The sequence below is a fragment of the Notothenia rossii genome (genome assembly GCF_949606895.1).
Source record: "Notothenia rossii genome assembly, chromosome: 10".
Lineage (NCBI taxonomy): Eukaryota > Metazoa > Chordata > Actinopteri > Perciformes > Nototheniidae > Notothenia > Notothenia rossii.
In genome coordinates, this window is record NC_136908.1 from 59106958 (window position 1) to 59124619 (window position 17662).

The 17662-nt window shown below is 43.2% G+C and overlaps 1 protein-coding gene across 8 annotated transcripts in view; it reads left to right on the forward strand.

Moving 5' to 3' along the window:
* The first annotated feature begins 213 nt into the window (after nucleotides 1-213).
* grm8a (glutamate receptor, metabotropic 8a) overlaps nucleotides 214-17662 on the forward strand; it is a 330926-nt gene continuing 313477 nt past the window's right edge. For 4 of the 8 annotated variants that reach the window (XR_013803239.1, XR_013803240.1, XR_013803241.1 and 1 more), the window contains exons 1-2: nucleotides 229-629; nucleotides 5763-6560. Coding sequence is in view for 4 of the 8 variants with exons in the window: in XM_079654162.1 (XP_079510288.1) it covers nucleotides 6033-6560 (528 nt within the window). In the remaining 4 variants the exon portion in view is untranslated. Of the gene's footprint in view, nucleotides 630-5762; nucleotides 6561-17662 lie in introns of all 8 variants that reach the window. The other 4 variants (XM_079654162.1, XM_079654163.1, XM_079654165.1 and 1 more) reach the window with 4 other exon arrangements.

Consider the following 17662-nt stretch of genomic DNA (forward strand, 5'->3'; position numbering starts at 1 on the left):
TGTGGGGACGACGGTGGCGCAATTAGACGGCGATTTGGTGCAGACTGAGCACACGCACGTGTTTGCGAGTGGGAGTGTGTGCGTCACTTGGCTGTAGCGCGCGGGGTTTATGCGCAAAAAAGCTCAGGGAGGACCGTGGATAAAATTAAAATTAAAATCAGGTGCGTTTTGCCAACATTATTGATCATGGCGGACAGATACCGTGTGTGATGAATTCCTCTGCTCTCTCCCTCTCTCTCTCTCTATCTCTCTCTCTCCCCCCTCTCTCTCCCCTCCCTCTCTCTCTCTTTGTATCTGAGTCTCCTTCTCGTGCTTCATTCAGCCTCCCTCTATTGCCACCCTTAAACAAGTGCGGTTCATAATTTGCATTTTCACCCCCTTTTAGAATGATCTCTTTTGTCACGACGGACTACTTTTTGTGATATTTTTCTTCTTCGTGTCTTGCGGATGCTCTAATTGTCTCCAGACCTGACTCCAGGAGGACTGATATTTCGGAGGAAAACTGCTGAGCTCCGCAAGGAAGTTGCCTGAGGCGGACAGGGAGCCGGAGCAGCAGTGCTGTTTGGCGGCAGGAGACAGAGCCTCTCCCCCCCCCCCCCCCTTCACCCTGCCGGATCAATCTCCTAAAGGTATCTCATATTCAATCACGTTTCTTCCATTCTGCCTCTTTTTCATGTGGGTGTTTTCTCTCTTCCTCCCTCTTTTTTTGTGACATTCCTCCAGTGATGGATTATCTCTCTGCTTTGTAATCATCCTTTTCTTATTTTAAGTGGATTCTGTAAAATATGAGTGAATTATTTCCCATCATATGGAAAGAGATAGCAATTCAACATTGTATAAATTGAGTATTAAAGATCTCCATACTGTTGTAATGCTCTTTCTGTCATGGTTCTAATTAGGGTGCATTGAGATAGCAGCACAGCCAGTAGGTCTGCATTATAATGAGCATACACCCTGCACTTTGATCTGCATATATAGAGTTATTCCTCAACCTGTGGGCAGTTTGATCTCACACACACATGACTGGATCACATCACAGGCATGTGTGTGACTGACAATGATGCATGAGCTATCTCTGTCTCTTAGCAATGTAAGCTGGGCTTTTATGGAAACATTTAGAATAGGATATGAAAAACTGAGTGTTTTCACTTGTAGATAATACGATAAAAAAAAACAGATTTCTTTAAATGTCTTGCATTGTAACGGATGTCATCTCTTATATACCTTTAATACTTATGTAATGGTTAAGCCCACCTTATTGGCTCATGATCGTACTGCAACAATGGAAGGAATTCTGCTTCAAAGTGGTTGAAATTGTAGGAACAGGTGGACAGAAAAAAGTGAGGAATTACCTGGATGGAGGTGATGGCGAGACCTACGGCAATTGTTGAAAATGAGACACTTTAAGAGAGAGATAGAGGAGAAGAAGATGGGGCGGCAGGAATGCTATCACCGTCTGAAAAGAGCAGCGAGCCCCCCCGGGGAGACGAGGAGGCCTGCAGGAGACGATAGGGAGAGAACCAGAGGGCGGTGGAAATAAGAAAGAGGGCAAATAAGTAAGTGGAGGAGACGAAGGAGGGAGGTAATACAGGGAGATGAGGAGAGGGAAAAGGGATGGAAAGGAGACAAAGTGACAGAACAAGGAGAGTGCAACGCTCACACAGACAGTGCCGTGGGTGTGAGTGATGAAGAGTGATGAGCCGGCGGCCGCTAACATCACAGTGAGGAAACCTCCTTCCTGGGGATGTCCGCTGCCTTCTTTAAAGCTGCCACACGGGGGAAAATAACTGCTTTTTTAAAGGCATCAGAGGAGCTAAATTCAAGATGGGGTTATTAATTATGAATATCAGGAGTGTACGGAAAAGGATGTCACTGCTTCTCACCTCGCTGGAAATGTGATAAGTCATTGAGTGTAAATGAGAAACTAATATTAACCGCAGGGCCTTTTGGCGAATCTTCACATGTGAGTTTTTGGTGTCTATACGAGGCGTTTGCGTGCCTCTTAAATTGACTTTTTGAGTCATAAATGTGCTCATCGTGGATTCAAGAAGTCACTTACTCTGAATTAAACTGAAACGTTGACTTTAGTTCAATGTATTGCGTCAAATTACACATAACTGTATTACAGTAGGTCAGTTGGAAGCAATACTATTGCGTTGAACCTACTATTTTTGTTGTTGACATAAGACATTTAATTAAAGTCAGTTTTTCAGTGTACGTGAATCCAAGTCCAAGTGGCAAGATCTGATTTCGGCAAATATTAAGAGCAGCTACGATGAAAAGCTGTTGTTATATTGATTTGTTTGTTTGATCGTGTGTAGTGTGTCTTGATAACCGGAGATCCAAAGCCTCATTTGCACACTTTCTGTGCCTGAGCCAAGTGAAAAGTGTTGAATAAACAATATTCCAGCGAGCACAATGTTGGCTAACCTATATAAAGCAGGCTTTTTAATCATAGCGGGGCTCTGCTGTATGAGAAGCTTTGACCCAATTCCATTCAGAGTGGAGAGAACTGATAAGTTAATTGGGACAGAATTGAGTTATAAATGGATTCATCGAGAGAGCGCCTCACGCTGTGACCAGATCTCAGCCCGGAGCCCGTTAGGAGGCCCTTGAGGGGGCGAAATTAGGCAGGCTGTTTAATATTTAAACTTTTGTGAATACTTTCTGTTTGTTTTGTATCATTAGTGAGATAGTGAGGTTGAGGATATGGGATAAAAGCGCTGGGTTTGATCCCAAGTTACCCTCAATTAGAAGGATCTCATTTCGGCAGGGCCGGATTAACTTAATAGTGGGCCCTGGGGCAAAAGTAAGCAGGAGGCCCCTATTGACCCCCCCCCTTACCCCTCTTAATAGATGGGGCCTTAAGATGAACTTATAAAACTGCCTTGTGGCTGTGACTCTTTTAATGTGTTACAATGAGGCATACAATATTAACAAACACATTTACACATTTAATTATTTACAATTATTATGTATTCTTTTGGGCCCCTTAGGATCTTGGGCCCCTAGTTTGTCGCCAGCTTTGTGTATTTGCTTATTTACATTTAATTAAAGTTGTCAGTGTTTTGGGGTTTGTTTGGACACTTCTTATGTCTGTTTTTAAATGATTTTGTCACTTTCAGAAAGAGCTGTTGGGGTTTCGCCCTCTATGTTAGTCTGTATAGGCTAAGCTAACTGGCTACTATCTTCGGTCCTATAATGTAATAAGGTGGTATCAATCTTCTCATAACTTGTCCAAAAGTGTCTCAAACTATTATTTTAACATTAGCGTTCTACTTTTGGTGCTCAGAGATGATTCTCTAAGGGGAGATGAGCAGTGGAATGGACTACATGGATAATTAAAAGGCTAAATTGTGTGAAAAAAGGGCAAATTAATAATTCTGCTTGTGTGTATTGAGGTAAGCAGGACGCCTTCAAAGTGATGGCCTGAAGTAATTTAGACCAAAAGCCATGTATAGCCCTAAATTGTATTAGATTTCATTACATTCACTAAGGCCTGAATATGACAAGCGGTATTTTAAGTTTGTTTTGAGTAATTGTTAGACAAAGCAACAATTACTTCTTAGGGGTCCGAATTTACAAATTGCTTGCTCACTATATACACTGAAAACACTGAAACATTGACTTTAATTAAATGTATTATGTCAACAAATTACACATAGTTGTATTTGGTTAGTTGAACGCAATAACATTTCAGTCAGACAACTCACGTGTTTCTTTAACATGTTTATTAGAAGCAGCATAGTTGAGTTTGGCGACTAGGCTCGGGTCTCATCACTCCACAGATATGCATGGCACGATCAGTGATGATTAAATAACTAACCCCAGAGCCTACAGGTGGACGCTGGGGTGATGGGGCAGGCAAGCGGCAGAGACGTAGAAGTAGCTAAAGCAAGAGCAGCAGCAAGCAAAGCATAGAGAGATATCTGGCAGGTTGAATAGAGCGGCATATTAAGGAGACTCTGTTTGGTTGGCTGTAGAGTGGCCAGGGACGTTATGTATGAATGCAGCATAAGTGCTCGAGTTGACTGCCTGAACTAGCTCGCAGGCTTCGCCCCATTAAGTTCAACCTAATGTTTTTTATTTAAACTTAATAGTATCACTTTAAACTAACACAATATAATTATGTGTGCAATATATATAGTATTTTCTGGAGAAATTGAAAGGAAAACTGGAATTACCTCACCTTTTAATCCTTATTTAGGGAATGTACAAATTGCCTGTTCACTCTAAACAGTCTCCATGCAAAAAAAAGAAATTGAATCAAGGCTTTTGGATCATGGGAGGCAAATGAGAAAATAAATCCTCAGGGCCTTTGGCATTGAAATCACATTAGCAGCATGTAGCAACCGACCAGTTCATCGCAAGTAATATCCAGGACCGAGTTACAGCTCCTCTCAAGGATCTGCTGTTGATGTGCAGAGCAGGGGTGGAGAACTGCTGTAAGGGAAAACAGAGAATGGCATATCAACATTTAAAGGTCACCTATTATGCAAAATCCACTTCTTCATGTCTTTTCTACATCAGCATGTGTCCCCTCTTCTTCATGTCTTTTCTACATCAACATGTGTCCCCTTTTCTTCATGTCTTTTCTACATCAGCATGTGTCCCCTCTGTGGAAAGAGACTCTGAAAGTTTCAAGAAAAAAAGATTCTCTCTCTTTTTGTCCTGATCCATTTCTATAAAAACCTGTCTGAAAATGAGCTGATCAGATTTTGGCCACTTTATGATGTCATAACGATGTTTTGGCTTGTGTAACCATTAGCCAATCAGCGACCAAGGTAACCCCCCCCCCCCCCCCCCCTTATCACCTGAATCTCCTCCTAGAGCACCATTGAGTTCTTTGTAACCAAATCTCTCTCAGAGGGGCGTGGGGAGGGGCTCCTTATTTTCATCTAAAGTAACAGACAGAGAATCAGCACTTTGGAAACAGGGCTGAAACAGAGGGGATTATGGGTAATGCTGCAATGATCTGTTTGGTGTTTGGAGCCAAACACTTCAGAGACATGTTTTGTATATATCTGAGACCTATAATATATTGATGAAAAACAGTTTAATAGGAGACCTTTTAAATACTGCTAATGTGTAGAACATTCAACATTAAATCTACCTGTTGGGAGCTCAGTGTGTGTGTGTGTGTGTGTGTGTGTGTGTGTGTGTGTGTGTGTGTGTGTGTGTGTGTGTGTGTGTGTGTGTGTGTGTGTGTGTGGCAAGGTGTTCTGGATAGGATGTAATGTGTTCTTTTAGCTGCAGCAGAAACAGCAGGTGTTTGAATGATGCAACGCACTCGCTCCGAGGCACCGCTCTCCGTCTTTTTTCTGTGCTGTCTCTGTTTCTCTCACTCTGTCTCACGCGGTTTCTCTTTCTGCCCCCCCCTTCTTCACCCCCCCTTCGTCACCTCCACTGCAGCAGGTAGTCTTCCTCTTCGTGCTTCATAGCCCGAGGAGCTCGCCAAGGTTCTCTGCTGTCATTTTAACAGCTGTTTCACTCATCAATATGCCAAGAGACGAGTGTGTGTGTGTGTGTGTGTGTGTGTGTGTGTGTGTGTGTGTGTGTGTGTGTGTGTGTGTGTGTGTGTGTGTGTGTGTGGAGAAGATGACTGACATATTTTCAATTATAACATGGCTCATTTTGACAGGCCTTACTGGAAATGCTGTACCCATGTGAGCTTTTTTGGAATGCCTTTTGCCAGTAAGGCGGTCTCCTCATGTTTCAGTTTGATGTCCTCCTCACTCAGACTTCCTGTCTCTCTTCAACAGGCTTCTTCTGAAGATGTGACTCGTGGATTACAGGCTGAACTCCAGATCGACATTTCTACGACATTACCGCCACGTTTCTCTCTGTGTCACGCCATCGATACTGGAATATGATTCGCTCATGGGGCTCGGCTAGCTCCACCCCTGGGGTCCCTTACCCCTCCTGTTTCGACCAATAGGAAGGCCATACTTTTTGAATATTAACCAAAAACTCGGAATATTTCCCTAAAAGTCCCGTTTAAGATCACGTTGGCTGTTGTTTCTATCACCATCATGGAGCTGCAGTGGAACCCGACTCCCTGTTTCTTCTTCCTGCTCATGGCTACTTCCTACACTTGGCTCCTTCCTGTCACCCCCACTCAGCGAGTCCCAACAGACCCCCAGGCGGCCCCCGAGTACGCCCACTCTATCCGACTGGACGGGGACATCATCCTCGGAGGATTATTTCCGGTTCACTCTCGGGGGGACCGCGGCACACCCTGCGGGGAGTTGAAGAAGGAGAAGGGCATCCATCGACTGGAGGCCATGATGTTCGCCATAGACCTGATCAATAAAGACCCCGAGCTGCTGCCCAACATCACGCTGGGGGCCCGGATCTTGGATACCTGCTCCCGGGACACGTACGCTCTGGAGCAGTCCCTGACGTTTGTGCAGGCCTTGATCGAGAGGGACGGATCGGACGTCCGCTGCACTAACGGAGACCCTCCCATCTTCACCAAGCCGGATAAAATCGTAGGAGTCATAGGAGCCGCAGCCAGCTCCGTGTCCATCATGGTGGCCAACATCCTGCGCCTGTTTAAGGTAAGACTTTGATCTCCTCTCTTTTGTGTGTGTGCTTATTTCCGCCGTTTGCCCTCTTCCTCTCACTCATCATCGCCGGCGAGATAAAGTTCAATGATGACAGCCAATTAAAATGCAGTCTGTCTTCCAGTGCCACCTCTTCCTGTTACAATTGGGAGGGAATTTTTTTTTCGAGCTTGTGCATTTCGCTTTGGAAGCCTAAAGTGTGATTTTCTATCTCTTGTGTTTCGGTGCGTGTGTGAGAAGAGATATGTCAAGATGTGTCAAGTGATGGTTGAAAGGAAGGGGATTTGTGTGTGTGTGAGAATGTGTGTGTGTGCACAGCTTAGATCACTCCTGGCTTGTGGTTGAGCCAAATAAAAATGGCTGCCAAACATGGGTATCAATTACTGCGGAAATCTGTCAACAGCCACTTCATCCACTGCGGCGTGTGTGTGTGTGTGTGTGTGTGTGTGTGTGTGTGTGTGTGTGTGTGTGTGTGTGTGTGTGTGTGTGTGTGTGTGTGTGTGTGTGTGTGTGTGTGTGTGTGTGTGTGTGTGAGTGTGTGTGTGAGAGTTACCCAATAGGACATTTCTATTTTGCTAGCGGGTTTTTGAGTACATGTGTGGGCCTAATTGAGTATCCTACAAGTGCTCATGTGTATGCATGCGGCAGTGTTTCTTCCCCATCATGCCGCTTGCTTGTGTCCTTGCAGAAGCTCTCCAGTCTGTGACAGAGACTCTCTCTAGGTGTGTGTTTGCAGGAGTGTGTGTGTTGGCGTTGTCACCATTAGCTGAACAGGGCTGATGGATCGCCGTATGATTATGAAATACAAGTCCAGTAATGACGCCCACGGCATTTCACATCCACATCCATCCCACGCACACACTTTCCTCTCGGAAATCCGTACAATACTGGATTGTGTGTGTGTGTGTGTGTGTGTGTGTGTGTGTGTGTGTGTGTGTGTGTGTGTGTGTGAGTGTTCGAACGTACTTGTTAACAACCCGCTCGTGCTTTGAATGGGAGATTTGCATATTAAACAACAACTAAACATGATTTATGCCAGGATCTGTCACAGGGAACAGAGCGCCACACTGCCTCCTTCTCATTTGCCTAATACGATTTAGTGCAGTGTGTGTGTGTGTGTACACGCGTGTGTATTGTATGTTGTGGCGTGGGAGTGGATCCTGTGTGGGTCCGCCAATGTATAGCAGTATGTTTGGGATAAGTGTGCCATCGATTGTGCGGGTCTTAAGTATTTAGTGTGTGTGTGTGATACCAACCAGAGGCTTGTGGCAGTGTTATGACCATAGACTATCTCTCCGTGCATGCTTTAACATGAACAATGCAGCGCGTGTCACGGTCTGAAAATAGTATGGCGGACACACACACACACACACACACACACACACACACACACACACACACACACACACACACACACACACACACACACACACACACACACACACACACACACGTGCTGTGATGAACATATGTCTTTTTTAAGTGGGCTAATCTGACAGTGACAGTCACAGCTAGCCGCCCACTCCACACAAGGGGCTCAGAAACACTGAACTGTATATGTGTGTGTGTGTGTGTGTGTGTGTGTGTGTGTGTGTGTGTGTGTGTGTGTGTGTGTTGGAATCTAGCAGCATACGAAAGAGATTTAAACAACAGCTTGTGTGAAGAATTTCTCATCCAAATCCTCAGGAAAACAGCCCACTATTTGTTTTTTTTGCCGCGTGCTGACAATCAAAGAGAAATCAAGGCGAACAAAAGTTGTTGCGGTTCCTTTTGTTGCCGGTTCCTCTTTTGAAGATTATGTGTCGCCGTTTCTGCTTTGTGGGATGATATGAAGTGGAGAGAGGGGATGACACGAGATATAATAAGATGACACTTTGTTAATCCTCTTGGGAAAACCAGGTCGGCGCAGCAGCATTTTAGGAGTTTAGCATATAAAAAGAACCGAGCGAATGGGGGTCGTCTAAACAAGTACACTGAAAGGAAGTGTATAGATCAGTGTTTAAGGATAATTATGGTAAAGTATAAATCTGCTGATTCGTGTTTCCTGCCCGATCTTGCATCAGTATCTTACTTTGGGAACAATCTTAATGATGCTTCCAATCACTTGTATATAGACTCTTATTGCACTATTTAATTTGTATTTGTTTATACTTGCACTATATTTCCGTTTTATTGTGTTGCACTGTTGGTGCAGCCTGTGACCTAAGTCATCGTCATAACTACACTGTAGCTATGTACGTAGTGCTGTGTACCTGGACTCACATTCAGGTTCAGGTCCGGACTCAAGTCCAGAGGTTCAGGTTCAGGTCCGGACTTATAAGTCTGGACTTGTGTCAAGTTGTGTGAGTAACTAAAGTGAACTTATTGTGAGCTAATTATCAATTGAAAATAAACTCATAATCAACTCAAATTCAAACTCGTCAGGTTTATTGTGCCCCCTTCCAACTTGTGTCTACACCATGTCTTTTCTAGAACTCTACATGTGTTACTAACTACACTACACAACTACATACATAGTGATGTACATACAAGACTCAATACGCAAGAGTACAAGTCTACGTGTTCTTGTTCAAGAACAACAGCATATTGACATTGTCTGGGTGAAGTGTTGCTGTTTCGGCAGACACTATATCACCATACATACAAAGGAGTTAACTTAGCTACACTACCATATATGGCAACCAGCATCCCACGCTGTCAGTGTCCACTATGTCTAAGCCAGCTTCCCTTGACGTCACACAGATCTCGCGAGCAGTTGTGATATTTTGCGAGACTTCGTGAGCTCAGTAATGGCCGCCATATCAGAAGCCAAAACAATGTTTTTCGTCTTTTCTCAGCGCAAATCTCTCGATCTATGGAAGGTTTTAGATGGTTTAGAACAAAAAGGAGAATATACGTAAGTACCGGTTCCCGACGTTCCGGTTTTAACCGGACTTGAACCGAAACTTTTTACAAGTCCAGTACCGGTTCGGCGTACCGGTACGCAGCACTATATGTACGTATGACTAATAAAAGCTTTGAACCTTGATATGAAGGCTCGACACAATATGAGCTTTAATAAACCGGAAACACACTTTTAATTGGCAGAGTTGCAGCATGCACAGGGTCGAGGAACAGCAGCTGAACTTGCTCAGGGCTCACTTTTATTTTCAGTGTGCATTGTTCCTCTCGTCTGGGAGGACTGGAACTAATGAGGATAGTATTGAGTTAGAGATAGGTGCTGCTGTGGGGTTTCACAAATTGCAAGTTTAATATGGTGGACACATATAGCAGCATCCCCTCCATTACTAACCAGGCCCTTGTTTCCAGGGTACTGTTTCTCCTCTACTCGCACATTTCTTCTTTTTTATTTTCCTCTATAGCCCTTCATCCTCAAAGACTTAGCGCTTCATCCTGGGATATTGATTGTGTTTGTGCGTGTTTGGTTAATTACAGCAGCATTATGGATCGCTTAACCCCCGAGACTTTGGATCTTGATGCAAACTGCGGCTACGGCCAAAACGTTTTTAACCGGTTGATGCTTGACCTGGAAAAACCAATAATACATTTAACAATGGCGGATTATGAGACAATGGCTCCCTGGGCTCAGACTTGCAAAAGGCTTTACCACCTGTATACACACTGGCTATAAAGTAAGCATCTTTTTGTAGTCGTTACACGTCTCTCTTTGTGGTCACTTTGTGTCTTTGTGGTTGTTTTGCATTTCTTTGAAGATTTTTTATGTCATTTTGAGCCTCTTTGTAGCTGCATTGTGTCTCTTTAGTGGTTTTTCATGGCTTTGTAGTTGTTTTGCACGTTTTCATAGTCCGAGTGGTCTCTTTGTGTCTCTTTGCAGCTGCTTTTCAAGTCTTTGTTCTTGTTTTGACTCTCTGTAGTCCTTTCATGTACTTTGTAGTCATTTGTATTGTCATCCTGGTTGGTATGTGCCCTTGACACTTTGGGGAACCCTATTAAATAACCCATTAATGCATATAAACACCAAAACTAACTAACAACCATCAATTATGTTTCTTTTTTCCAGAGCCAGGAAGCTATAGCTGCCTTCTCATGAGGGCTTTCTCTAATGGACTGTCTGTGTGTGTGGCCTTGTTCGCTCTGTTAACAGGTCCTCTTTATCATACAAGGGCGCTTTTTACTCTGACAAAGAAATTAAATTCATAAATTGATAAGTGGCGGGTCTTCCCATGCGAAATCAAATGGGATAACTTTTGCCTCGGGGAACTCAGGAAACACTATAAACCCGCTGGAATCATCCCCCTTTGCTCCGTCAGTGTCAGTCCTACTCGAGCCTGCAAACACACACACACACACACACACACACACACACACACACACACACACACACACACACACACACACACACACACACACACACACACACACACACACACACACACACACACACACACACACACACACACACACACACACACACACACACACACACACACACACACACACACACACACACACACACACACACACACACACACACTACTTACTATCTGTGTTGTTTGGAAGAAATGGTGTGTTCCAAGGCCAAGGTCGAAGCAGAAGTCTTTCCCACGCTCTCCCATACATCCAGCTGTTGGCGAGCTGGTGTGGGAGCAGCGTGTGAGCCATTACTCGAGTGTTGCATCTTGCTAATGCACATTTTAAATATGTGTATGTGTATAACCAAATGTGGTCGAGCCCTGCGATTGCTTCCATAATTCAGCCGAAGCTTCCTCTCCTCCCTGTCTGTCTGGGGATTAACGGCTGCACTGTGTAATTTTGCAGATATTTGTCTGCTCGTGCTTTACCTCCGCGATGATTGCTTTCCCGAGTACTGCTTTCTCTGTTGTTTGAAGGGGATTTCTACACCATACATCATGTGACGTGAACATTGCCTCTCCCTAAGGAATAACTTATGACACAGAGTATACAGGATATGCAGAAGTTTGTTTTCAGACGCGCACAAATGTTATCAAGCAAATTAGTAAAAGCAAATGTTTTCTGGAGCCCTTTGCAGGATGGGACTCAAAAGCTGTTGTCTCATATTCAGGCACAGTAGAGCCCCTCTGAATTGCAAATCAATTTGACATTCAGCTTCACAACGGCTGCATTAAAAACGCAATTCACAGGAAAGGCGTTTATTTTTATTCAGATGACAATTCCGAAGAAGTCCCGAACCAATTTGCTATTATCCTCAAGGTCAAGCTGAGTTTGGTGTTACAGGCTTGTCCTAATCCTGCAGACTGAGATGAAATAATGACAGGCGGGTAAGCAGAGATGGGAATGAGTGTGAAGGAGACATTTCTAGAAAGACGAAATTAGACGGAGCAAAACAGAAAGGATTTAATGAGAGAGAATAAAGACGAACAAGGGGGAAACAAAGGATAAAGAAACAAAAGAAAGAGGAGGCAAAAAGCCAAAGTAAGCAGCAGAGGATGATCGTGTAATGATATGGTGTTGATTTCTTTCATGGAGGCATTTTGCATTAAGAGGCTGGTGATAATGAAGCCGAGGAACACACAGAACAGAGAGCAGGAAAACTCATTAGCACAAAAGTGCCGTCTCCGTTCCGTGTCAACTTGTGCTTTAAAAGCGTTCCTGAAGCGCCGGAACGTCACGGTCACGACAGACGAAGGATCATTCAACATCTACTAACAGAGGCAGCCCTAATGAGCAAATGGTTAATGAAGGCAGTCTTAATTGTCCTTCTGAAATTATTTATTAGCACCATTTTTCGAGTGCTGCCTGGAGATGATTCGTCAGGTCATTTGTGAACACAGACTAAATTGGATTTGTTAGCAGCCGATTGATGAAAATCCTTTGAACAGGGTTTGAAAATGACAAAGTTCGTTAAAATGGAAATCACAAGTGAGATCAACAGAATAAAGTCAAAGTAACATCTTTAACCAATCCACTACACACACGACTACATAATATATGAACATGTGTAGCCGCAGGGAGGAATGTCATTTAATGAACTTGAACCAAGAGGTTATTGAAAATGTGTGCAAAGAAACTGCTGACTATGTATCTGTTAATGTGTGGATTTATTTGTGTCCACTTAACCGTGAATGTGTGTGTGTTAGAGGGAGATAGAAAGAGTAAAAAAGATGGATACTGTGTGTATTATCTCCGTGTGTGTGTGTGTGTGTGTGGGGGGGGGGGGGGGGGGGGAGGAAGGACCAGGGTATAGAGTGCATTAAAGTGGATTGAGATGATATCTCTGCTCTCTCCTTTCATCAGGTTTGAGGCTGAATAGAAGTGCAGATAAGTGAAGCCATTACACACAGGCAGCAGTTTCACACATCACAGCTGGACGATGCCAGCCGTTGTCACTCGTCATGGAGGGAAAGGGAAAGTTGTGACTAATAAGGCTCCGTCTCATTTGTGTGCTTTACACACCAGTGGCATTTTAACTTCAGATGTAATTGCTATTAATAAAACTAATGAATACAATGACACCTACAAAAAAGGACATCTTGTTGGTCTCGCCTGTGCGTTTAAGTGTTATCAGCCAATTGGATATGCGTATGAGGTTATCAGCCTCGTACTTTTGGGGCTTGCTACACCTAATACTAGCTCTAGAAGGCCATTATCTTCTATTGGCCTGGTTAACATGGTCAAAACAATGACTTATTTGTAAGTACATAACTTACGTAAGCTGAGTTAGCCTTGTTTTTGTGACCCACTGGCTAGCTAATAGCCGTTCTTCACTGCTTATTAAAAAAGTTACCGCTAATAACTCTTGTTTGTCGTTACGGAGTTATATTGTCTCTGTAAACACTGTAGTCTTTTCCCACCATGTGTTAATATCAACGTTAGCGAGACGTTAGCTATTTTTAGCTAATGTGGAGGCAATCCATCGGTTCTGAATATTTTATTAAGAACCTTTAATCTAACTAAGTAGTTTTATTGCCTTTCCTCAAACAAGATGTCATTTGTTTCAATTGACAATGTTAACCATGTGTTTAAATGAACCATGGCCATTTAAGTGGTTCGTACCAATGACAACGGTTACCTTTTTCTGCTACGCCAAGTCCAAATTTCCTCTGTTAGATTCAACTGGGATAAGCTGGTACACCTAATACCCAACATGCATTGTGTCTTTGGGAAATTAGGATCATTTGCATACAGTTTGGTAGGAGAAACACTTGTAATTTAGGAGTAAAGTAATACTGTGGAGCCAGCCTGGCACTCTAATACCTCATTCACACCAACGGTGTTTCAGGGCCGGTTCGGAGCTGGAGCTTGAAAAGCACCGGGTTTTCCTGTTCACACCGCAGCGGAGCAGCCTCTTAGCTCCGGAATCCGGTTCATTTCGAGCACCTAAAAAATTGTCCGGCCAGAGCAAATTCACCACATACGTCACGCTTACGTCGAGGCGGGGGCAGGAGCAGATCAACTCCTGAACAAAAACAAAAAGCCGGCGTTATATACAGTTTGTGCACAACGATGAAGAAACTTAACAAGCAGCAGTGGTCCACTGAAGAGACCAGCTACCTACTGGGAATCTGGTCTTCTGAAGAGGTACAGAGGAAGCTGGAGCACAATCGGCCATTGTTGTTGTCGTCGGTGTCAGCTGTGAGGGGTTTCCGCACGGTTTGGCTTTACGAAGCAGGCACGCAAAGGGTTACGTCATGATACAAACGATGACGCAATGACGCAGCACCAGTCGGACTCTGGGCGGTGTGGAAAGAGCCGGAGCTAAACCGAAGAACCGGTTCTGAACCTGAAAAGCTCTAGCACGGAGCTTGAACCGGAGTTGCGTTGGTGTGAATGAGGTATTAATTGGGTTGCAGGTATTATGAGTGCTATTGGTCACACCTGAATTTCACACAACAACATGCCTGCTGTGAGGAAACACTACCGTATGAACAGAACTAGTATAGAAAGTTGTTGACTGAAAATACATTTAAATATGATTTTCCTTTGTTGTTGACATTGTCTCTGTGGTGTCTGTGTATCATTTAGCGTCTTAAAGACATAAGTCAGTTAGATGCCTGGTTCGATTAAAGAACACACTGATTCAAACACTATTAAACTGAACTGTCATTGTAGAATAAATGTATGTTGTTAGCTTGGTTCCCTGATGAAATGTTTTCAGCTCGAGAAGAAAGTGTCTGCGATGAAATGCATTGAAATTACCCGCTGTAATGGATTCTCTCATTTAAAATGAATGAACTCGACATGGAGAGAAAATGAGATCGGGGCGAAAAGTATTGTTTTTCGAGGAGATGATGGGATATTCACCATTTCATAGACCTGACGCCATTTGTTGGGCATAACCAACAACTGCGTGAATGTGTACTTTATTATGTCACTGAATTTGAGTATTTAAAGGTCCCCTATTATACTGTTTTTCATCAATATATTATAGGTCTCAGATATATACAAAACAAGTGCTGATACTCTGTCTGTTACTTTAGATGAAAAATAAGCAGCCCCTCCCCACGCCCCTCTGAGAGAGATTTGGTTACAAAGAACTCAATGGTGCTCTAGGAGGAGATTCAGGTGATATGACATCGTTATGACATCATCAAGTGGCCAAAATCTGATCAGCTCATTTTCAGACAGGTTTTTATAGAAATGGATCAGGACAAAAAGAGAGAGAATCTTTGTTCCTGAAACTTTCAGAGTCTCTTTCCACAGAGGGGACACATGTTGATGTAGAAGAGACATGGAGAAGAGGGGACACATGTTGATGTAGAAGAGACATGGAGAAGAGGGGACACATGTTGATGTAGAAGAGACACGAAGAAGAGGGGACACATGTTGATGTAGAAGAGACATGGAGAAGAGGGGACACATGTTGATGTAGAAGAGACACGAAGAAGAGGGGACACATGTTGATGTAGAAGAGACATGGAGAAGAGGGGACACATGTTGATGTAGAAGAGACATGAAGAAGAGGGGACACATGTAGAAGAGACATGAAGAAGAGGGGACACGTGTTGATGTAGAAGAGACATGGAGAAGAGGGGACACATGTTGATGTAGAAGAGACATGAAGAAGAGGGGACACGTGTTGATGTAGCATAATAGGTGACCGTGAAAGATGTACAAGGAGCACCAATAGACAGGTCTCCAAACACAGACTTGTGATCACGTCATGACCAAGGAGAGTGTGTTGTGGTTATTGCACAACTATTTAGGTCATCTCAGTGCTGTTAGAGCAGACACACACACACACACACACACACACACACACACACACACACACACACACACACACACACACACACACACACACACACACACACACACACACACACACACACACACACACACACACACACACACACACATGCAGCTGTACAGGTGTGAAATATGGTGTCAGGCTGAAAATTGCCATGGATGAAATGGGGAAACGGTGTATTTGCTTTCCGTTGTGACTGCTTCATGTGTTTGTCTTTTTTTTGAGACGTGTTAAATTGTATACCACCACATTTGATATTGTTGAAATAAGGACAAACCAATATGTGCTGGACGACTGCTTCCTGTTCTGCTTTGGCTATCACAGGCGATCTGATTGGACGCTTGCTGGTGTTATTGATCGGTGCGGTTGCTTAATTGTTATATTGCTTTATATGAGCTTTTTGTGTTTGCTACCATGAGTGAGAGAATGAACACGGAGGTGATAAGTTCATCACGTTGGTGCGGAGCCTCTTGGGAGGAGTCAAAGTTCATTAAAGTTCAAACTGTGTCTCTTATAAATTCTTTAAAGTTAAATGACAAGAGATTCATGGCTTATTTCTCAAGTCTCTTCGTGGGGTGTATACAGGAAGTCAACATGAAAAAAACACAGCAGCTCGATTCACTTTTTAGATTTCTGAGTGTGGGGAAAATAGTTACAAAAGCTTTATTAAGACCTAGGGAAGAGGATTAGGGCCACATTATTATTTGTTTTGGGAGGATTTGAAAAAAATATTTCTTTTGGGAGAAAAAAAATTCTGACTTTAAAGTGAGAAAAAAGTAAGAATTCTGAGATTAAAGTCAGAATTCTTTGAAAAAAGTCAGAATTCTGAGATTAAAGTCAGAATTCTTTGAAAAAAGTCAGAATTCTGAGATTAAAGTAAAAAATTCTGACTTTTTTCTCAGAGCATAAAAAAAACGTTTTTTTTTCAAATCCTCCCAAAAAAAAAAATCATGTGGCCCTAATCCTCTTCCGTAAAGACCACCTTTTCTTTCAAGAAGCATTATATTATATTATGTTGAGTGACTGTAGAAGACTGGGAAGTTAACACAATAACACTCTGAAACGTATATTCCAATATACAGTATCTTTCTCTAAATAAAAATGAGAGAAAGTGACACACACGAAGAAGAAAGATTTGTCGGAAACTCTTGAGGGAGCGGATTCAATCTTGAAGAGCTTTTTGAACATCAAAGTCTCAGAGACACTAAATACTCATATGAAGCTGAAAGGAGCATAATATGACCCCTTTAAATGACATGCTGACCATTTAAAGGGTTGTGTAAAACGTAGATAACGTGAATGGTGTTACTTATCTCACAATCGTTGAATAATAGGATAAAATAGGTGTTGTTTGATGACTTAAAGCTCCCATGTCATGCTTTTCCGGTTATTACCCGTCCCCTTGTGTGTTATGAAGGTTTTTTATGCATGTAAACGGTCTGCAGAGTCAAAACCCTCAAAGTACACCCTGTAGCGAGTAAAACTAACATAGAAAAGACCTCCCCAAAACGCCTCGTTGGAGATACGTCACTGTCCATTGATTCTTGCGGGTAAATCATGATGTCAAAGGTTACCCGGAACTAAATGGACCAATCCGTGGAGCCGTTACGTTACGTCCGCGGAGCCGTTACGTTAAGCCCCCGCTGATTGGTCCAAATTGACCAATCCACGGACTTCCTCACACACACACTCAGTGCATGCAGCTCTGCTGATCTCTCCTCCCTGGCTGCAGGCTGATAACAGACAGTTGGGATCGCGGCGAAATTCTCTCTGCAGAACCATTCTCTCTGCAGACCCATTCTCACAGCGTTTATCAACATTTTTCTAACTCAATATCAAGCCACACTTATTGTTTTTACTTCGGTTGTGACTTTGTGTGTGCTCAAGGTGAGTTTGGGTGTGTTTC